Raw genomic sequence first — 23,565 nt, 5'->3', positions numbered from 1 at the left:
TGAAATACTTAAATAAGCCCATCTGGCACCAACAACCATGCCATGGTTAAAGTCACAGAGCTCACATTTTTCCCCCTTTCTGACGTTTAATGTGAACATTATCTGATGTTCTTGATCTGTATCTGCATGATTTTATGCATTGTGCTGCTGCCACATGATTGAAATTGGATAACCTCACAAATGAGCAAGTATACAGGTGTTCCTATTAAAGTGGACAGTGAGTGTATTTCTGATTGCATTTGTATTTTTAATCACAAATAATTTTCACTATACATTTCCCATAAATGCCTAACTCCTGAATAAATTGACTATTAATGCAATCAATGGAAATATATTTGTACATTTATATCATAGCTGATAATGTAGGACTATTAACCAGTAACTTAAAGGTGAACAAACAAACAAACAGACAAAAAAATGCTTCATTAGCATGTGCTCAGATAATGTACAAACATATATACACTGAACCTCATAATGCTTCTTTGTGTTGTTTTTGAAGCTGGTCTAAATTGTTGTGCTGCTTTTAAGTTTTAGCTCAAGAAAAGACATTTCCTGATGGATATGTGGGTATCAAATAGGTTTAGTTTGCTGCCTGCATGAAAACAAACATCCAGAACAGAATGGCCAGTCTGATCAAGAAGCAATCGATAGGGCAAATCAAATGAACTAGTCAAACAAATCAATAGGATAAATATTTAGCTTTTGGCAAATTAAAAAATAAAAATGTGATGAGAATATGGCAGAGCTTGCCTCCAGTTTGGTATTTTGTCACTGATCTGATTAGCCTGACTGCTAACCTGTGTCTGTCTTTACTGTGTTCCAAATTAATATGAATTACACAATTTAAGTGCTATCTTTCGTTTGAATATCTGATTGTGTAGATCAACATTAAAACCTGAGCTTGAAAGGGTAAAAACAGGGAGAATCTGATCAAATTTGGCTGGTGCCCTAACAGGTTTAAACCACTATTAATGACAGACTTCAATAATATCATTATATATAACCAAACCCAAAGATTATCAAGTAAGAAGCACATTCTACCTACTGTAAATTGACTTAAATACTGTATATAGACATTTAATGTGAATTATGCTTTACAAATGTCCTTTCATTATCAGAAAATGGTCACAAGATATATGTTGATATATTAATGAGGAAATAATTAAAAATTATATTATTAAACGAAATATAAATGTAGACTTTTATTTGACTTGCTTCTAAGGCCTGTTTGTTTTGAATTCATTCCTTTATTCATTCACTCATTTATTCTTTGGTATTGCCTTTGATTAAACCAGAGTACTCTTTTTTTCTAATGTAGAGAACTCAATTGCTTTAAAATGTAACCCAGGTTTTCAGTAGCAAAACACAAAGAAACCAATGCAAATATTTGCATTTAACTGTATATTCATTTAGGCACCAAAACAATAACCTCCAAACCTGATATAATATACTTAAAACTACTGAAAATAATTGTTAATCTTCTGGATTTCTTCTGGATTTTGCATGCAGAATAAACAAAACCTTTGCATTAAATACGTGTGCTCTTCTTGAAGTTCATCCAGCTGTCACATATCAATACAATTTTTCATCCAATAAGGAAAGACAACAGGCCCTTTCTCTTTATAATTAACCAACATTTTAGCTAGACCTCAGCATGTTTGTGCATTCAAAAGGTTGTTAGGCTGCTTGTTAGTGAATGTCTTTATTTACTTACAGAAATTAAAAGTAAATCACAAAGCAGTGCCTTAATACAATGTTATAGTTCGATCAAGTTAATATGCATAGCATGATTATAAAAAGTGCTAAGAGAGTTGCACATATTACCCTGCCAATCACATTTTTGACAGATCAAGGAAAAATTTTACACAAGACTCAGTTTTTAACAGAACGAGCTGTCCCCAAACTCATGTCTGTAGACAGTCTGGGTGAATTATGCCGTTTGTGCGATTGGTCTTGTGCCTTACCTACTAAGAGGGATTAACAATGCCCTGAGAATACCCTGCATCCAAGATAACTATATCACATATTTAAATAAAATACATCCATCAGTTTACTGTCCCTATTCCACTTGTAAACGTAAAACATGATGTTAATGTCCCAGAGATTAATCACACAAGCACAAAATTGTTGATCAGAGTCCCAGTGCATCAAAGACAGCAGGATGCACAGCCCTCCAGAGCTGTTAGCAGACAGGTCAGGGAATGTCATTCCTGCTGTAGAGTCTCCCTCCAACTGAAGCTGTGATTGGGTCCGTGTGTGAGCGGGAGGATAGGTGGGTCTACCAGCTGCCACGCACCAGTGTCTTGCTCTTCACATGCACATAGACCCAGATATGGAATCTGGTAGGAGAAATTAACACTTTAATATTAGCATAATTTTGGTAGGAAAATAGGAGTTTGGCTACGGTACCAACTGTCTCCTATGGAACTATGTGGGCATGTTTGACGCAACGTGCATGTTTGATGCTTCAAATGCATCGTTTGATGCATTTTTCCGAAATGATGTATGTTCATAAAGAGTTTACGTTTAAAAAGGTTATCAAAAGCTATGGATAATATTCTGAAAGAAAGAAAATAAGAAAGAACGAACCACACCTTCCTGACGACTTGGACAAACTCTTTGGCGTTGTGTGGGGTGAGGCCTTGGAGCTGGCGGGTGCAGGCCTCTAGAGATGAAGCATGGGCCACGATGAGAATGTTGTTTCCTATCAATAGAAACACAAGAACCCTTAGCACTTACTTGTACCACGACCATAAATTGTTTAAGGAAGCACACTTATTTGGCACTCACCCTTATTTTTGCAGTCTGCCAGGATGTCTTTGGTCACTCTGTAACTGCGGCTCATGTAGGTGTCGTAGGACTCAGACACATTTAGTTTAGTAATGGATATATGAGGTCTGTGAATATAGAAATATTTCTTCTGAGGATTTATGTTTGATTGTCATAGTAGTTGCATGGCATGTAGATATAAAAATACTATACTATAAAATAATAATATTGATTTCAGTATGTACTTGTATGTTGTGTCAACACTGAGATTGGCTGCAGCAAGGCCTATAGGAGAAATCCATGCAGGTAAAGAATTTCCAGAGACCCATTTTGTCCATTCAAATAACCCCGGCTCCACTCGTATCCTCAACTTCCCTTCCCGCTTCATACCTGTACATGGAAAGGCAGACAGAAGGCAAAAAACATTGTGTTTAGGTAAGAGGGTAAAAACGTTTTCTGTGTATAGTCAAACCCTTGAATTGAGGAATTGAATACACCCAATCAAAATGAGAATGATCCATCATTTACTATATTTTAAAAGCATTCATGGATAATTTAAAATATCATCCATCATTTAAAAAAAGGTATACAATAAGGTATATTGTATGTTAATATCATCATGACGTGGACTCACACTGGGCATTGTAAGTCAATAGTTTAGATTCCAAGTGTTAAAATAAAACCAATAGTGCCACCTTGAGGAACAATATTATGGGTTTATCTTCTAGGTGGAGTGATGAGTAATTTTGCCAAGGCTCTTTCACTGCATTCATTAATACTCTGATTTTACCTTTTCAAATGTTTTTGAAATAGGTAATAACAACTGGTCTGTTTCACAGGACTCATACCTGTCAGCCTACCAACATTTTAGCTTTTTTCTTTTTATTTTTCTTCCATTTTATTTCTTGCCAGGTCTATGTAGTTACACATTTAGGCTCATCCAGCTTCAGGTTACACGACAGTAGGTGGATTAACGACTCTAAAATGGCTCTAGGTGTGAATGTGTGTATGCGTGCATAGTGCACTGCAATGGACTGGCGTCCCATCCAGGGTTCCAGGGTGTACTCCCACTTCACGCCCAGCATCCCTGGATAGGCTCCAGATCCATCATAACCCTGAAGTGGTTACTGAAGATGAATGAAACATTTATTGAAAGGGCAATCCAGAAAATAAAGTGCAAAGTAGGCACAAAGATTTTTTTTTTTTTACAACTGGAATAATGTACTCTGCTCTTTTGAAACTGGTTAGAAATCTTTCCGCAGTATATTAAATGAGTTACAGCTTAATCTTTTGGGAAAAGTTCATTTAAGAGTTATAGTTACAGAAGTTAATTCTGCTGGTAATAAAAGCATGGATGCATTTCTCTAGGTCTTGATTCGTTAATTATTTATTGTTTTTTTTACACAGTGACCCCCAGATTCACAGACAAGTCTATTGGGCCATTATCATTTGGTGAAATAGCAGTATATATTTGAATATACATACCATAAATATGGTAAGTAATTTTTGTTGTTATGTAGGATTTGACCTACTGGGAGCAAATCAATTTTTAAATGAAAGGAGCTGAAGAACTGATCCCTAGGGGATTCATGCCAATGATGACAGAGTGGCCTTGACCTTCAAAATACTACCTGAACAAGGACTGTTCCAGAAAGTCCTACACAATTTTTTTTAACTTGGCTTAAAGTATTCTATAATTGACAGTGCCAAAAGCTGTATTATGACCCAGTAACACCAGAACTCATATTGGGCTACTGAATTTGTCATAATATCCATATGTATGAATATATATTTGAGCAAATAAATACAAATTTGGTGGGTAAAAATAGACTATGATGTTTTTTACAACACTATAGGACACAGTAATGGATAATAATTACTAATTAAACAAGTACCTTTGAGAATCTCGTGGGCTGTTTGGACACAGCGGAGACTGGGCGAGCAGTATACAAAGTCAATAGTAGTATTATTCTCCAGTAATGCCTCACCTGCAACACACATTCAGACACTCAAAGCTTCCCTGAACTGTTTAGTTAAAAAAAAAATGTAGAGTGAAAAGTTTCAACGTACCCACAGTCCTGGCCTGTATTGCTCCAAACACCGTAATGGGAGCGTCCATGTCATAATCTCGGTTCCCACCCCAAGCCGGCAGAGAAGGGGGCATGTTCAGGTTACTTCGCACATATCTGCCTGCAGAAAGACCAAATTAGGCTGAAGTCTCTTTTCATCTATGTGTATGTGTGAGTGAGAGAGAGAGTGTCTGAGTGGTATGGGTCCCACTACCTTTGGCATCTGAGCACTGTGAGAGCCAGTGTTTCCCGAACACCACATCCATTCTCTCTCCATGACGACATACAAACAGGGTTCTTTTAGGGGACTGAGAGTGACTGTTAACTCTGAGTACCTGTACCAACACAAAGCCATCTACAGTCAAAATACACAGCTTCACTTTATTTAACATCATAATTATCATGTTATCTGATAGTAAGTGATATTCATTATAAAAATGGCACCTGCATAGGTTGGCAGACTACATTCATAATAGATGAGTCTCCAGCTTTTGAATTATCTAGGCACTGAATGCTGAGCAGCCCATCCAGTGTTCTGCTCTCTTTGTTGCTTTTTTCTGAAGGCAAGGCACTGAAGAATGAGTGCGACCTGTGTATAATGAAACAGAGTAACTTTCCTGTGATGCTTAAACCTCTGACAATACTACAACAGTGGAACAGTCATTGGATCTGAGATTATGATTATATCTTTTTGACCTTTAGAAAAACGACAGATTTTTATATGATACAAGACATCCAGGGTCCCAGGATCGATCCTAAGCTTGATTTGCTGTCTGTGTAGAATTTCTGCGCATATTCTCCCCCACATCCACATGTATTTCCCCCAGGTTCTGCCCAAAAAACATGCCACTAGGTGGACTGGCTACACTGGCCCCTAGGTGTGAATGAGTATGTGTGTGAGAGAGAAAGAGAGAGTATGTGAATGTCACGTCATGCCTAGTGTTCCCGGAATAAACTCTGGATCGACTGTAACCCTGACCAGGATAAAATGGTTACATAAGCTGAATCAATGAATGAAGAACTTCTCTTATTGAAATCATTTTACCCATTATAAATAAAAAGATAGTGAGTTTTAAACATGCTCACCCATGGAAGACCCAGGTGTCACACTCGTCAGCCCGACTAACATAATTTTCAGGAAGCAGCCCGGAAAGCCCTGTGCTCAGAGAGGTGCCATACACCCATCCCTCACTGGTGCTCATATGCTCCACTGGAGAGGTGAAAATAAAATCCCCTGGTACCAGCTCCAGCTCATCTTCATTCTGAGGAATGTATGGGTACATTACCTTCAGAGTCTGGAAACAAAGAGAGAAGAGTTTTTAGACAACCATATTTTGTTCCAAGACATGGACTAAGTATAGCTAGTATGTTACATCAACAGTTATGTAGCCCTGAATTACATAGGCTCAATCTGAGTCTAATAAATCCAGAATTATTTGAACAGTCATTAAACAGTCTTTCGAATTCAGAATTAATCTGCAAAACCTACCTCATGATTTGCAAATCTGACATCCCGTGAGAAGAGAACAGCAAGCCAATCGCAACTGAGCTTGACTTCAATTCCTCTTGCCAGTTTCTCCAAGGAAGCCAAATGGCTGCTTGGAAAGTTGTAGGCTAGAGTCACATGCAGCTGCTTCTTATGTGGCTCCACTTGTACATCTGTGAAATGATCAGAAGTTTCCATTAGCTCACATCCTTTCAAGCTCATTTCCTTTCAAATGTAGTGAAGTTGTACTGTGATCATTTAAATCAGTGAACAATTCATTATTATGTGATCCATCAAGATGGTGATTTACCATTTAAGATGAGAAGTAATATGATTCAATGTTTTGCAACCAGCTAAATTTTAACCAGAAAGAAGTTAATGGGACCTGCCTTCTTCACAGGGACTCTTAAGAACAGAGAACCATGAAAGGGGAGAAAGAGAGGAAAATAGAAATGTACAGGGCAAAAAAATCACTTTGATAATGTCTCTAAATAAAAGTAGCAGTTTTGAAAGAGGTGAGTATGTGATATCAGGAATGAAGGTCTCGAAACTGTTGTCTGATACAAAGTGCTCTGAATTGGTGCAACTTACTGTAATTACCAATATACATTAAGGCTGTTGGATGAAGTCTATTCACTCTTTACACTTGTAGTTCTACCTGCTTTAGTAGCAGCTTCTGCAGCAAAGTCGAAAGCAAATTTCTTCAGGGTCTCAGCGATCTGCTCCTCGACGAAGAGGCCGATAAAATTTGAAGAGGTGTAGAGCTCTAAGGGCAAAGGGCTAGGGAAGCGGCCTCTCCACTGATTAACTGTGGACTGCAAAGCCCCACATAGAGCTTCCACCTTACTGTCTGCACACTGGGCAAGAGAGAAATATGATAACATTATGAGCATACAACTCATGTTAATGGTCAACTACTCAAACTAACACCAGCAAACTTAAACCAAAATACTGCTAGAGATATGTTATTCTAGCAACACAGAAATGTTTCTTTTTGGTACAATAGTATGAATGAGGCAATAACTTGGGAAAGACCTGATCTGTGGTCCTTCTCTCCTCAAACCTATGTTAGACATTCATTGGATTTTTTGCAGAAATTCATTTCAACAGTAAAATACAAGTTCAGGAAATAGCATTCACCATATCACTTGGTATTCTGTTATATACAGCATATGGTACATGTTTAAAGGATAAAGAAAAGATTCTGAGAAGGCCACGGAAAAGGTATGAAAATAAACTACCAGAAAAAGCTCACCATGAAGAACTGACAGAGTGTGATGTGAGGAAATATGTTGTGGGCTTTGTTCTTGCCGCAGGTGAGGCGTGACTGCTGCCAGAAGTGAGACAGTTGGTTCTGAAGAGGGCCACTAGGCCGTAGGTACAGTACATACTCTCTGGGTAAGGGGTCGTCCAGAAAAGGGTCATCTACATGGGAGAAAAGCCTGCAGAGAGGAGATCAATAGATCACATATCACATAAGTTACTGAATCTTAAAAAAAAATCACAGAAAATTATGGTTATTACGGTTATTAATAGCCTAAATAATTTTAATTAATTCACTCACATTCAGTAACTACATAGTCACACATTCATTCACTCCTAGTAGCAATTTAGAATTTTTCGGGAGAATCCAGAGAACCCAGAGGAAACTTACACAGACATGGAGAGAATAGCCACCATGCTACTCAAGAGCAATTCATTCTAACGTCAGTTTCATAAATCACAATAAACTGCAGTACTGGAAGACCATAGCTCTAAATCATCTCCTTCCACCATTGACAGTGAATAAGACTGTGACACTGCTGTTTTTAATTGGCCGGAGGTGTGGCTACCACTTCTAATGGGCTTCTTATGCAATGTAAACCAGGAAAGTGCAAGATACCAGGAATGCACATCCCAAATGACTTTACAGTAGATGTGTCACAAAATTCTCTTGAGAAACGCATTGGAAGGCATCAGAATGCAAAATCATTAAGTGTCATTCAAGGCATTTGACATATGAATGATCCATCATATTTTTCAGTAAATTTCTGTCATTTTTACATGACAGAACAATATTTATTAGCAGTTATTATTAGATATTTTATGTATAAGTTATGAGCCTAATGATTCAATTTGATTTTGATTCAGAATACCAAGCCAGTTATTTATGCATTATAGTTTTTCTTTACAGTATAACCACTTCTTATTTTTAAAATGCAAGTTTCAAAACAGTTCACAAATACAAGAAAAAAATAATAAAATATTTATGCATTTAAGGGCAAAAACTCAACATTCAAATGTGCAAGATATTATATTTTAATTTTAGCCCTAAAGTAAATGCATCAAAACTCACATTTTCTAAGCTTTTTGGATTAACACAGGAAAAGAGCACTGAATGCATGTCATAAATGCATGTCTAAGGCTGAGGCTAGACTAAACCAAGAACAGTGTTGTGCTGTGATCCTCCAGGAGCAGTATGACATGACACAAACACAGTATTGCCAGTGGGAGGCAGCAGAACGCAGTAGGAAGGAACCAAATTTGAGGGTGGTATGTATTTTGTATGATTGCTTACAGCATTAAGGAAATGAAACGGGGTCTTACCAGTCACAAGCAAGTTGTACATTCCTGCCTCCTGTAGAAACCAGTGCCTTCAACCTGCAATCAACATGGACAGATGGTAGCACACACACTCAACGGACAGCAAAAACATCATTCATCATCTTTCATCCTAAGACAGTGGAACTGTCGGTTGTGCAATAACCTGATTTTTTTTTTTCTTTTTTCTCTTTAATTGCACTGTGGCACCATATTGATTTTCCACATTCAATTCTGTCACACCGCGTTCACTCTGACACCCTCAATGAGCAGCATATATTACGCAAGGGAAAATATGAAGTACCTTGATGTTTCTTTAGCATATTGTAACACTGTCTCTTTTTCTTGTTGCACATGGCTTATCATGGGAGGGGTTTGTGCTTGAGCTGACTAAAACCGTGTGGGCGGACATGAAGCTACAGAGCCAAGAAGTGATACTCTGTGTTCCATGATGTGACTCACAATCAAAGATATGACATACTTTGGCTTGTATACAGTGTATTAACATGACTGGTGACAAAATGGAGAACATCTGACAGTGAGAGCTATATGATGGATAAAACACCTCTCTGATGCTTTCACAGGAGTGTGTGGAAACATTTAAGCTATGTGGGAGAGAAGATGAGTATACTGTTCCCTTGCATAGTATGGGTTTAAAAATAATAGAATTGCAAAAGGTCTTTCTTGGTCACTTATTAGCATCTTATATAACAGAAGATCATATTCTACAGTGAAGAAAATCTGAAATTGTACATTTGGGGTTACGGTGAAACCAGCATAACACTTAATACCCTTAGAAGGAGTTTAGCTAATACAAAATTACAGCAATTGCAACTAGGGTTTGCAAAGTAATATGCTATTCCATACTTATTCTTTAGCTCCACCACAAAAAAAATAATCCCTATATTCATACCAGGACATAATTTTTTATATGTGTTCTTTTTTTACCTCTACTACATCTGCCTGAACTGCCTTGTGTCCAACAGGGACTTGTTTCGTGGTGGATGTTGTATATCTGGGATAATTAATGCCGCCTGACCTGATGCATGCTCACTAATGAGATAATTAGCAAAGAATGATTTGAGTCATGAGAAAGTGTGTCATATCCACCGCCCCAGTAAAATAACAAGGGTATGAGCTTTACAGCATAATTATAGCTGAACTTTTATACCTCTTTTGCAGAATACTTTAGTGTAAATGGTAATACTTTACATTAAATTTCCCTTAACTGCCATTATTTAAGCATTAGTTAACATGAACAAACTAAAAACTTGAACATTAATGAACCTTAAGTAACATTATCAAAGTAATAAAACTCATATTAATTGATGTCTTTTTAAATAATAAACCAAAGTAACCAAATAATCAACTCCTGCATACAAGTGTTTATCCCATTCATAAGTAAAAATACATCAACAGTGAGTTAACTTAATTAACGTTTGCAATTGTTAACTGTCAAAAATTCCCAAATGAGTAGCAAATTCTAAAATTTAATGTAAAACATTATCATGTACACATACTAGTGTATCTATAATAAAGCATATAGCAGTAGAAGCAAGAATGCTGAATATGGTGTTTAAAAATGATTACTGAAATCTGATTCACAGCAATCACTTCCCTTCCAGACTGTATACCATTAGTATGTTAATGTTACCCATTGCATGAGTGCATTAAGACCTCAGTTTCATAAGACCCTATGAAACAGGTGTCCAGAGATCTTTCACAGTTTATTAACTATTGAAGTGAAACCCCACAGTTTGCTAGAGCTTCCCCTTAAGGTCACAGTCTCCTAATGCCTCTGAAACAAAGGTCTATACTGTAGAGTAAGGCAATTCTTCAGCAATAGCCCATTCAGAGGACTTTAACCTAGTGCAGAATAGATTCTTCACACCATTCAAAGATAGCGTTTATGTTATTGAAGAACACCACAGTGCCTATGTTACACTGAAAGCCAGTGGTGTCGTGAGAATGTGATAAAAACAGTGGTTTGCCACTTTTCATATGGCTAAATTAAGAAATGCAAGCAAAAGAGCTGTGAATCACCTGTGGATGGGTATATGGCAAGCAACTTGTTTCATATGCAAAAAGGGAGAAAAACGATTAGGCATGAAAATGCACGATTAACAGAAGTTTGATTTAAGCATAAACTGGTTTCATCAACACCTTACATCAGTAATTTCTCGTGTATAATTACACCACAGTGGTAAGCTAACCATAGTACACTGACAGAAAGGCCACACTTCCTGATTACTCTGAGAACTCTCTTGCCTTGCTCACACTGAACACAGAAACGTGAAATCAGATATAGAGCACATGAAACTACACTAAACAGTGTTTATAGGATCATACTCATCCTCTAACCAGTGGTGGAAAAATAATACACTGACTTGAGTTAAAATACTGATATTGTAGTAATAATTCACTTAAGTACATGTAAAATTAATGATCAAGCAAATTTTACTTCATACATGTTTCCAGCTACGTAGTTAGCTATCTAGCAAACATGTCCTTAATACATTGTCCTGAGCTTTGCCTAAAGGCTGTAGCAGCACTTTGATATGTTTAACACAACAGACAATAACTACTGAAATGACATCTTAAGTTTAATACTGAGCTTTCATACGCTGTAACCTCATAGATCTGGCTAGTAGTCTAGCTCACTCAGCTGGGTAATGGCTTACCTGTACATGTTTCTGCAGTTTGGATGTTAAATGCTGATATATCCACAGGTTTGGCTCACATCATTTGCAGGTCATTATCATGCTATTTCGTCTGAAGCATTTAAAAACTGAGAATCTAATAAATTGGGCCAGGGATGCTCATCTGTCTCCACTGTCTCAGACATTACTGCTGCTGGCTAAACATTTGGCTGTGTAGACTTTAGGCAGAAATCAACTTTATTTTGATTGGGATTTGAAATTTAATTATTTAAAATTTGCTAATTCTGACTTTAACTTACAGTTTTCCAGGGTTAAATGCATTTCGTACTCTGTAATGGTGATCAAAAATAAATGTAACAATGTTGAATATTTTAATAAAATAAAATAAAAAGGAAAAGAAATATGATTTAATTATACTCAAATGAAATGCCCATATGAGCAGCTGAGCCAACTGTACACAGTTTCTGAAATATAGTACAATGAGGAATTAATCTTAGGCAAAAGTCTTAGTCAGCTGTACCATTTAAATAGTATGAAATATTCTAAAATGGTATGAAAGGGGTCTTCTGTACTGACATAGCACTAAGTTGAGTGCTGCTACTGAAACAGTTTCCACTCTTAAAGAACAAAGTAACCACAAATGTGGGGAGAAGAACCTATTATGAATTTCCGTTCTTATAATAAATCAAAAAAGGCTGTGATCAGCAAATGCCCTCGTAAAAAACATCCGTTTCTGACAACCAATATGGAATAAAACATAACTGTGTACTGATGAGGCATGTGGCATATTCCTGTTCACACTAGAAGATAAAAACGTTAAAGATAAAACTCTAACGATGCTCATACTCAAGTTTCTTTTAACACATTTAGCACTGCTTGACTTCATAGCATACAGTTATAGAAGTGAAACGATTAATAATGACACTATTATTCACATTGGGTGTCACCCAGATGAGGATGAGTTCCCTTTTGAGTCTGGTTCCTCTCAAGGTTTCTTCCTTTTGTCACCTCAAGGAGTTTTTCCTTGCTACTGTTGCCTCTGGCTTGCACGTTAGGGATAAATTAAAATTTTATTTCCAGATTTCTATAAAGCTGCTTTATGACGATGTCCACTGTTAAAAGTGCTATACAAATAAAATTTAATTGAATTAAAGACCTGGGTTAGGAATAATGCCTCAACGACTATAAAAATATATCAAATCCATTCAGTCATCTAGAGTTTAAATTTTTGTTAGAATAATTTACATTTGCCGGAGCTTTACCCTAATTTCAGACACTAAGGGTTTGGGGTGAGCTGCTTTTAAGCATTTGCCAGAGAATGAATGTAACGAGAGATTTTGGGTTAAGGAGACAGCCAAATAAAGACTCCTGATAACATTTTTACACACTAACATGGAGTTGTAAGAAGGGGCAGGAAAAGCAGTCAAAGCTGCTCTCATGATGGAAAATGGTTATAAGTTATAGTTTGAATTCATATTGAAGTAACTACCATCAGGAATGTGGATTATCTATTTTAAAGTAGCAGGCTATTAGGTGGCTAACTAGCAAGCAGCTAGTGTTAGCTAGCAGGGCTTACACGTCTCCTTTCCCTAACCTTGTTTTCTTATATAATTGAAGCTATAACATTTAATCAAAAGTTAGGAGGAAAAAACAATGTAAGGCGCTTTATTGCCTTTGACGCAAAGTTTTACACTAAATGGTTCATAGTTTTGCACCCAAAATTCTGCACACAAAATACGGTCATACTGTTTCCGGCACTGATCTTTGTATCCCATATATCATATCATATTTTTGTATTTTTCCTTTCCTACCTATATATAAATAAATTCTAATTTATGTAAATTCGATTTTTATGTCAGGGAAAGTCGAAAAAAGCATTTCACTGCACATCGTACTGTGTATGGTTGTGTATGTGACCAATAAAATTTGAATTTGAGTTTTTACAGTAAAGGTTATAGCCATGTTACAGTTTTTATACACCAAAAACACACAGGCTGTTATACTGAAGTGTTTGTAATGTATTACACTGAATGTTATTGTAGATATTACATAAATTATTTACTGTGTATTAGACACCCCATTAGCTTTGAACAGCTGAGGCCGAGTATATTTGAATCGGGTACCATGGTCATCAATCCAGCTACAAAAACAATTTACATCTGTATGCATGCCCCCTAAAATCCTTGTCTTTGGCAAGGGTGAATAACAATATCCTTCAAGAGCAATGTGCCATACCTATACCTCTCATTATAAGGGGTTGATTCCAAAACTAAGGAATTTCATTGTACATAATGTAATCGAAAGAGTGTCTATCATCACCAGAACCTGGCTGAAAAGATGGTTGGAAACCATCATATAATATGTCTCCATATGCAAGCCTCATTACAATCGTGCTCTACAGATGGAGAGAATTTCAATCCATATGTATGCCTCCCGTGAACCATAAACCACATGATTAAACTACTGCAATTGCACTCTGCATCTGTAGCATTATCTGTAGCAAGTATTATCATTTTAGATTTAACAAGGTGACATTCGATTCATATTTAACTAATTTAGCATCATCTGCTGGAACTATGCCTAACTGACTGTTTGTTGGACACATGGCTTTTTACATATTCCAGTGTGCCATTAGAGCTTGCTGACCTTCACCCTGCGTTTACGTTTATGTCTTTCCACCCCCCACACAGCTGTCCATACAGACGCTAGCACACCTTCTCCCTGCTGCTCTTCAGAAGGGAAATCTCTCGGCATCAGGCCCGGCATCCTTATGCTTCCTGTTTATAGTGATGCTTTGTGATAAATGAAAGAGCAGTTCTATTCATAACCACCCCACATACACACTACGTTAGGATCATATGTTCTTTCTGCGTATATATGTTCTTTTATATTTGATGGTCACAAAGAGACAAAATACAAAAAGTATAATGTTCTTCTGTTCCATGACTGATCTATGAAATCAAAGTCCATCACAATGATCTTCTCAACATTCGGAAATTCACAGAGACTAACTACACTGGGTACAGTATAACTGAAAGACTGTGTAGTCGCAAAGTGTGTATAAATCTGCCCTGTGCACTAATTATACTTGGCCATCAGCACCAGCTATGTTTTTAAAAACAAATAGCAAGCTTCCTTTCTTCCATTTCTGGACACAGAATTTATTATGCTGGAGGCTCTTTGGCAGTACAGTTCCATCAAAAGCAAACAAAAGTCAAATTGTGCCAATGGGGTTTCCCTTCATAACTGTAATAAGAGCTTATTGTAAGATTGTTCTGGTAAAGTATGGCAGAGTTCAGCATAAGATTTCATTTGAGTACATATCTGATTCGATCAACAACCATACTAAGACTGTGGGGCAGGCATTTGCAGTTTTGCATTTTTGCATTTTACTATATTTTTTAAAAATCGACTGTTTTATTTGAAACAATACACAGTTGTTTAGAAGTGTATCATAACAAAATTGCAATTTCAACTAAAATATTGTGAGTGGCTTTTCTAAATTCAGCATGAGTGGGCAACATGTATACTGCATTCCTTTTGTTTGGCAGATCGACACAAATCGGATCTGCTCACAGTGATATTTCTTATAACAGTGTACGGAATCTGCCAAGGAACAGGGCAAAAGGTCCAAAAAGTTAAAAAAAAAATCTAAAAAGGAGGAAAAGAAAAAGAAAAAATAGAAGAAGATGTCTTGCGTTGTTCAGAAGCAATGTCTATGATAGTAATGTGACAAGCTGTCCTCTAAGCTGCAAGACAATACTACTAGTCTTTCCATTTAAAATAGCCATGTTCTCAATTGCATCATTATTTAAACGAATCTAAAACAGTCTCCATCAGTCTGATTGAGAGCATGCATCTCCCAGAGCTTGAGAGTGAGGCAATGCAGCAGCAGGTTGGAAGGACACTCACTTTTGGATGCACGCTTTTTATTTGGCAAGGGCACAACAGACACAGATGGTGGACTCACTACTGAGAGGATACCCACACAAACTCTGGCGAATACATTCTCTACACTGATGGTGGTGAAGCAAACTGCAGAAAAAAAGGCAGACTGCATGCCTTTACCAGAGATTGTCAGTGTATTTCAGGTTTTTTTTTAACATTGCTAAAATTGTCTCAGTTGCTTCTGGTGTCAGAGTGTAGTGCTGCATCGGATTCTGTTATTATGAGAACATGAGTTTGCATATGATGGAACATAGGCAGCAAAGGGACTAGTGCAGAACTATCTCCATTGGCTCAAGTACAGCCCATGAAACAACAGCTGCTATGTCTGGCAAACATGAGCTCAAATCAGGGATTGAGTGCGGGGACAAGAGGCACACAGCTGTCCATCCAAAAACATGAACCACAACACCTGCAAGCACAACTGTGACTGTTGCCCAGCCTACAGCTGGTCTCAAACAAGAAGTCTTCGAAAGGCCAGTGTACACCATTTAGTTTCAAAGAAAGGACAATAAAATAGTCAGACTTGGAGAAACACATCAATGATATGCTCACTTAATGAAATAAAAGCCAAGTAAAGTGAGCCATTTGCAGTGCTACGTGTATCATGTTTCATGACGGAAACTAACAGCAACATCCCAACTTAACCATAATGACACAGCATGATCTCAATGTCACTCTGCTTGTAGGAAAATTATACAACTGTTAGCCCTCGAGGCACAAGATATTGAAACAGATTTGCTTTGATACCTCATAAATCTAAGTAAAAATAAAACTATCTATAATCTAAATTATAACCAAAAAGCTAATGAGATTTACAGTAGTGAAAATGTAATGGGAAATTCTCCTACAGAAGGAGAACACCAGACACAGTAATATGTTTTGATGTAACTCTACATTCATTCAGTATTTTTGATAGATTCTACAGGCGAGCCATTTAGTAATATAAATGACAAAAATTTCAACTTCAGTCATGTAGAACCACTTAAGCCCTTAACTGTTTTATGCAGAACTCTACAGTTGAGTGTTTCCTTATCAAAAGGGTTCCAAGTTTAACCATTTTAGGAAGCTAAGAACCCCTGACTATACAAAGAACCCCAGAAGGGTTGTACAACAAATGTACAGTTTAAAGAAAATCAACTAAAGGAGTGTCCTTTTGCTGAAAGCAAAGGCTCAGATACTACAGGGAGGCCCTCTGTTCAGAAAAAAAGAGATCATAACTGTCTTTAAAACCAGCTGCAAGGCTTTAGGCTCCCTCCCATGGCTCTTGTGTCAGATGTTCTTGTGTCAAAAGAAGATTGAAAGACAGCACCTTGTGACTTGAACATCAGTCATGGGGTGATGAGCACAGATGCTATCTGTCCCTGTGTTTCCACTCTACTGTGCATGCATTTAGTTATTAAGCACGCAATGACACTTTGGAATGTCTCTCATCAGACTGTAAGGTTACGTCTGATTTGAACAAGTGAGAATTCTGAAAGTTCTCTTAAACAAATTTGGGACATTCCCTTTTCATTTGGGAGAGCGACAAAAAAATGGGCCAATACTTCAAAAATGAGATGGTGATAAGGGGTATTAATAACTTTCTGTGTTAAAGCTCAAAGGAAAACTCCACCCTGAAATGTTAAATATGTTTATGTTGATATTTTTGTGATGTGAGGGGTTCTCAAAGTAGGGGTCACAACAAATGAGGTCACTAACCATAACCCCTGATTTAGTGGTTTTCTGCCATGCTGATCTCATAGGGGTACACTGTAGTGTTTAACAGGAGAAAACAATTCAACAACCTCAAACCTAAAGGTCAGGTTTCACTGTTAGCTCCTAAAAACAAAAGCGCAAGAGCTTCTTCTCTAACTTTTTTCCTCACCATACTCCAGCAATGTTCAATGTCATGTTAATGAGAAATCCAATACAGAATTAGTAGAGACAGCAAAGTTTGGACTTACATTTACAGAATGCAATGCAGCTATACACACAGTTGCGCAGAGTTACAGCAGAGGCTCACCTCAGCTAGCGATCTACGAGCTGACATTCATGATGACATTGACGGCGATATTAACATCAGTTGAAGCTCTGGAACCTTATTTGTTTAAGCAGAGCGTACAGATGAGGAGCTGAGAGAGCTGGACAGACTAAAGAACTAAAGTACTGCTGCATTGCTCTCTTTAGTAGAGATAAAACGAGGGCTAAATCCCACTGGTGCCATTTTCAGCAGGTAGTTGACAATGCATTTTGGGTTAAGTAATAAACTGTTAACCAAAGTGATAGACAAAGATGTTGAAAGAACTTTAAACTAAAAAAGTTAATTCAGAATTTCATTACAAAATAAATCTAGGAAGCCACTGAAGATCATATGTTAATTATAAAGATTAATGCAAGTAGTACAGGGCGGCTTTTTCCTTTACACCACAGACTGCAAACACAAAGGATTTATTCCCAGAGCAATCAGGACACATTCATTTTCTTCAGCAAAAAGTTACTTTTACTTTTTCTTATCTGTTTCCTGACATTTAGGGATCAGAGGAACTTTCTGGTAGGCAAAATTCCCTGGGCTAAAACTAAAAACACTGAAGTAATGCCTACTATGATTCTCTCTGCAATGCAAGAACTTGCACTAAAGTGAGTCAGAATTCATGAGGCATTTACTGACATGTCCCAAAAGCATGAGTTAACTTGGGTGTAAACGTAATACAGAAAAAGGAAGTGCCAAAAGCTACTGCAATGACCACAGCAAAATACTGTTATTTTTCAAGTGTAATTCATTGCAGAACTAAAACTCTTCCCATGCTGAATTTCCATTAGTCCAGTGGGTAGAGTCAAACCTGATGTGTGAGATCCACTCATGATGTCTTTCCATTGTTCTGAGACCAAACCGTCTCTTTTTCCTCCCTTTACTTTTTTCCTACAGCAGCCTGGTCTGCTTATTAATCGTACCACGCAGAAATACAATGCTTAACATACAATTTAAACACTCAAACAGTTTTTATTTAGCTACTCTTTCACTTTTGCTCACTTAAAGCATGATGTTTCGGACCATGAATCAGACTACTAGCAAATCTCTCTGTACGAGATCTGCTCTGCTAGTGAACTGTTAACCTTTCACAATCGTTAACTCTAACAAGAGTACAAATGTGGCAAACTGGTAGCTATAAAAAAAACAAAACTGAAACCATACTTTTTTTAGTAGCATAATCTTAGGTAGATAAATAGAAACATCTACCACATTTGCCTGCGCAAAACACAAAAATGTTCCTGGCCAAAACTTTTCTCCCTTTCTTTGTGAGAAGAGAGAAAGGATACGCTTAGATCTTATACCACAGTGCTGTTGAAGTCTTGAATTAGATTGGTCAGAAGGTTCTGATTAATTATCTACAATGCTTGTAAAGGTTTCTAAAAGGGTTAAAATGTTAAAATATTAATACACTCATAATAATAAGTGATTGTTTCTACTGTCATTTCACTGGGAGTATGGCAGGCACTCTACATAATAAACAGACTTTAAAAAACATGTTATTTAACACAAGAAAATGTCGAATAGTTGATGTGGTGAAACTTTTTTTTTTTTTTTTTAAAGGAGACATTTATTTAACATTTTTGATAGGCATCTCCATTGTCAGGGCTTTCCTAGAAGTCGGAGGTGCAGTTATTCCTATACGTGTTCTGCCATGAGAAAGTCTAAGAAGGCAGGACATTGCACTTCATGGTTACTTTGTGCAACAAGCATTTTTTTCTGTTTTATTAACCCCTTCAAGAGATTGTGAGGTAACAACTGCTATAATGTAAGTGATAAGAGGAAATAAGTAGTTTCATGGAAGTAACAGTAAATATAACCACAAACAGATAAACAGTACATTGTGTCATTAATAAAAACGTGTAATCATTGGCACGTTGCTGTGGTATAAGAGGAATAAAATTTGGGAAGCACTGTTATAGGGGGGAAAAAAGATCAACTTTGAGGTGGAAACGCATCACACCTCTCCATCAGTGATTATTTTTTATGTCCCTTCATTTTTTTTATATACATAATATATTCTCTGTCACGTAATTTGCCAGTAGTTCTGCCTTATCTCATGGTCAAAGACATTTTCAGGTGGGCAAAAGCAGAAGTGGGGAGAGGGAGTTTCTGATCCCCCACAGTGCCAATAAAACAAGAAATGGGAGTTGGGTAAGAGTCCACCACTCATTGCACTTTATTTTTTTTTCTTTTTCACAACAATAACCAAAACATTTTTTCCAGCTGTGGTGCAAAAAACAAAACAAAACAAAAAACCAACGAATAACACCCACAAAAGTGTGACAGCCTATACCATGAAGTTTCTGATCTTCTACAGTGTACGCCAGTAAAACAAGAAATGGGACCTGGATTAGAATCAACCACCCACTGCAATTTTTTGCTTTTCCATAACAACAACCAAAACTTTTTTTCAAGTGTGGTGCAGAAGATTACATCTTACCAAGTGGAAAGACCTTGAATATAATCAAATTTAGCTAGTATTTCCTACTATAAGAGTACAAGAAACCAAATATAAACCAAATATTATTAAGCCTATTTACAGACAATTTTTTTTTTTTTACTAATTTCAAGATATAATTTCAAGATAAGAAATAGGCCTGTTCTATTGGCAGATAATTTTTACTCATTTTTAGCATTCATATCTAGAAAGACGTAAAATTATCTGCCAATAGAATAAGAAAATTCAAAGCTTGAAATGAGCAGAAATGTCTAGAAACAGGTTTAATAATTTTATATTTGGTTTATCGCTAGCTAACTTATAACAGGAAATACTAAATACATTTGACTATATTCAAGATAGCTTCATTTGCTAAGATGCCATTTGTTGCAGTGTGTCACTGGGGTGGTACCATCAAGGGTACATATTTTCTACCTTTAGTATGTACCTTTTACCTCAGAAAGTGCATGGAGTGTACCTTTATTAGCTTTTAGAGTAAAGCTTTTTTTTAAGGTGGTACATCAGTGGTCTTTAAGGTCGAATTATTTTTATATAATATCTAATTTGTTTTTAAGGGTACACTGTATTCATATTTCCATGCCTGGCTAGCTCATCTGGTTGAGCATGAGACTCTTAATCTCAGGGTTGTGGGTTTGAGCCCCACAACGGGGACCAAACCCAGCCATTGGGGTTGCATGAGCTAGTGCACTCTCAATGCTGCTGCCAAGCCTGGATAAAATGGGAGGGGTCCCATCAGAAGGGGCATCTGGTGTAAAACCTCTTCTAATGGGAGCAGCTGAAAGAAGAACAACAACTATACTCACATTTCCAGGTGAAAGATACATACTAAAGGTACAAAAAAAATGTACCCTTAATAATATCACCTCAGCAACAAGGATAAGTATAGTTCAGTACTTTAATTTCTGAGAGTATGTGCTATATAAAATATAATAACTATTCTACCATATATTGCTACTATTGAAATTAAAACTGTGGTATTGTAAATACTCCCGACATTCTCCTACACAGCTGAACTTAGAACAAAATTCGAAATAAGTTGAATGGAGAATAGTGAAAATGTACTTATTGTTTATTCTTCTTGCTGGTAGTCTGTTATGACATAGCAGTCTGCTATGAAGTCTGGTTTCATATATCACATTTTGGTCACAATCTTTTTTTTTTTTTTTAGATTTTTGAATAAACTGCGTCTATAATATGTCTAATCGCTGTAGCAATATAAATTCAACAGAAAACTTTTTTTTTTCTTCACTCATAAACATTGCATTAAACCTGACAACTTTAAAGAAGGCTTTAATCTCTACCCACTCAGCACAATCACATCATATCACATATTCCTGAAAATCTTGTTTAATGATATATACACTCACTTTATTAGGAACTGCTGTACAACTGTTTCATTTCCCTGTACAATATTTCCTCAAAATGTTGATTATTGTTGGATTAAATGTTGGATTATTGTTGTATCTTATACTGGAAAATCTCATAAAATATTTTTTAATAATAGTGCATGGGATTTTCTTGATTGGAAATTATATTCCAACAAACCTGTCTATAAAAGCTTTTCTCTTCTTCACAGTGAAATCCATCCCTCCATCCATTTTATGTACCGCTTATCATACACAGGGTCCCAGCGGACTCGGGGCACAAGGCAGGGGACACCCTGGACGGGGTGCCAACCCATCTCAGGGCACAATTGCACACACTCTCACATCCACATTCACACACTACAGACAATTCAGAGATGTCAATCAGCCTACAACACGTCTTTGGACTGAGAGAGGAAACTGGAGTACCCAGAGGAAACCACCGAAGCACGGGGAGAGCATGTAAACTCCGCGCACACAGGGCAGGGACAGGAATCAAGCCTCCAACCCTGGAGGTGCAAGGCAAACGTGCTGAACACTAAGCTACTGTGCCCGCCTTCTTCACAGTGAAATAAATATTTAATTCTAACATCAAAAGACTAGATTTTTAGTGGTTTTATGCAGAATGCAACTTTATTAGACAAAGCCTTATTTGTGTAAATAAAAAAGTTCCAATACAAAAAAAATGCTTGTAAGAATATCAGCAATTGAGTACACTGGACTGGAAGAATGGTTGTGATTATTTATATATATATATATATATATATATATATATATATATATATACATATATATATATATATATATATATATATATATATATATATATATATATATATATATATATCACAACCATTCTTCCAGTCCAGTGTGTGTGTGTGTGTGCGCGTAAAATCACAACCATTCTTCCAGTCAGTGTACAAGATCAATGTACAAGATATATATATATATATATATATATATATATATATATATATATATATATATATCTGTGTATGTATGTATGTGTGTGTGTATGTGTTTTTCCAATTTCCTGTATATATCTTATACATTTATATATATATATATATATATATATATATATATATATATATATATATATATATATATATATATCTTGTACATTTATCTTGTAAACTGACTGTATGTATATATATATGTGTATGTGTATGTGTATGTATGTATATGTGTGTGTGTGTGTGCATGTGTGTGTTTTTCCAATTACCTGTAGTGTCGTTAATCTGTAAAGTCATTATTTAGCAGCCATGAAAAGTTGAAATAAAAAAGAAATAGAAAAGTTCATGATTGTATAACCATAAAAGCACTGATACAGCCGTGAGAACCCCATAAAGCAGGTATAATATAAACACATGTCTCCAGCGCACCGTTAGAGTACAGTCATACACTTACGCTCGGTTGTGAGGGAAGCCCATCAATAACAGCACGTCCAAATGCGAGCCGTGTTTAACGGCGTTTTGTCGGTTTGGCCGGAGTCTGCGGGGAATAATTTTGGAATAAATGTCTTCCTTCGCTGCCATGCCTTAGGATGCCAGTTCACTTTTCGGTCGGGGGGATAAAACGGCAGAGACAGCTACACAGATAATTTCGAGTTCCGTATGACCATGTTGGTCGCCCTCCTCCCCCGCTACTGTGAGGCGCAGCACGTCCAGGCGCTTTTACTGTAATAAACACACCACTCTACAGCCTCAATACTACCTACTACACTACCACCACACGGTGGCATACTAGCCTGACATACTATTAAGTACAGTAGTACGCAGTATGCTAAGCACTGAGGCAGCTTGGGCATTTTATCAACTGTAATTCACCTCCGAGTGAGTGGAAGAGTGGACAAAGAGATTGAAAACTCATTACCTTTTGTTTTAAAAGTTTTATTTCAATGTACAAGATTAAAAAAATTGGACTATTTGTATCACATGGTATATCCAGTAACTTTCAGATTATATGGGTGAGCCCATGACTGGGGTGACATTTGCAGTGACCCAGTTCATTAGAACTCATAATAACACATAATTATTAAAATACTTTAAAAGTCTTATTTTCGCATTTAAAAAAGTTTTTTTTTTTTTTTAACCAATTTGAAGTGAGAGGAACTACACTGAAAGTAAGTAATGTATATCATTGGACAAGATTCAAAACCCTGGACAATTTAATCACATGATATATCCTAAAAACACCATAAAAATCAATGTAGTGTAT

General features: G+C 36.7%; 1 protein-coding gene across 1 annotated transcript; it reads right to left on the bottom strand.

Annotated features, from left to right (window-relative positions):
- Window positions 1-1,686: 1,686 nt before the first annotated feature.
- ubash3bb (ubiquitin associated and SH3 domain containing Bb) lies at window positions 1,687-23,032 on the bottom strand. Its single transcript, XM_026924474.3, has 14 exons — window positions 22,756-23,032; window positions 8,911-8,964; window positions 7,580-7,766; window positions 6,983-7,181; window positions 6,328-6,497; window positions 5,925-6,133; window positions 5,283-5,427; window positions 5,053-5,173; window positions 4,840-4,959; window positions 4,665-4,757; window positions 3,015-3,159; window positions 2,791-2,897; window positions 2,595-2,704; window positions 1,687-2,339 (listed from the first exon to the last, which is right to left on the bottom strand). Exons 1-14 carry the CDS (start codon window positions 22,881-22,883, stop codon window positions 2,205-2,207), a joined length of 1,923 nt encoding a protein of 640 aa, XP_026780275.1. The 5' UTR covers window positions 22,884-23,032; the 3' UTR covers window positions 1,687-2,204.
- Between the last annotated feature and the right edge of the window lie 533 nt (window positions 23,033-23,565).

The sequence above is a fragment of the Pangasianodon hypophthalmus genome, chromosome 14, assembly GCF_027358585.1.
Source record: "Pangasianodon hypophthalmus isolate fPanHyp1 chromosome 14, fPanHyp1.pri, whole genome shotgun sequence".
In the NCBI taxonomy this organism is placed as follows: Eukaryota; Metazoa; Chordata; class Actinopteri; order Siluriformes; family Pangasiidae; genus Pangasianodon; species Pangasianodon hypophthalmus.
The sequence above is the reverse complement of the archived record's forward strand: the minus strand, read 5'-3'. Positions and strand labels throughout refer to the sequence as shown.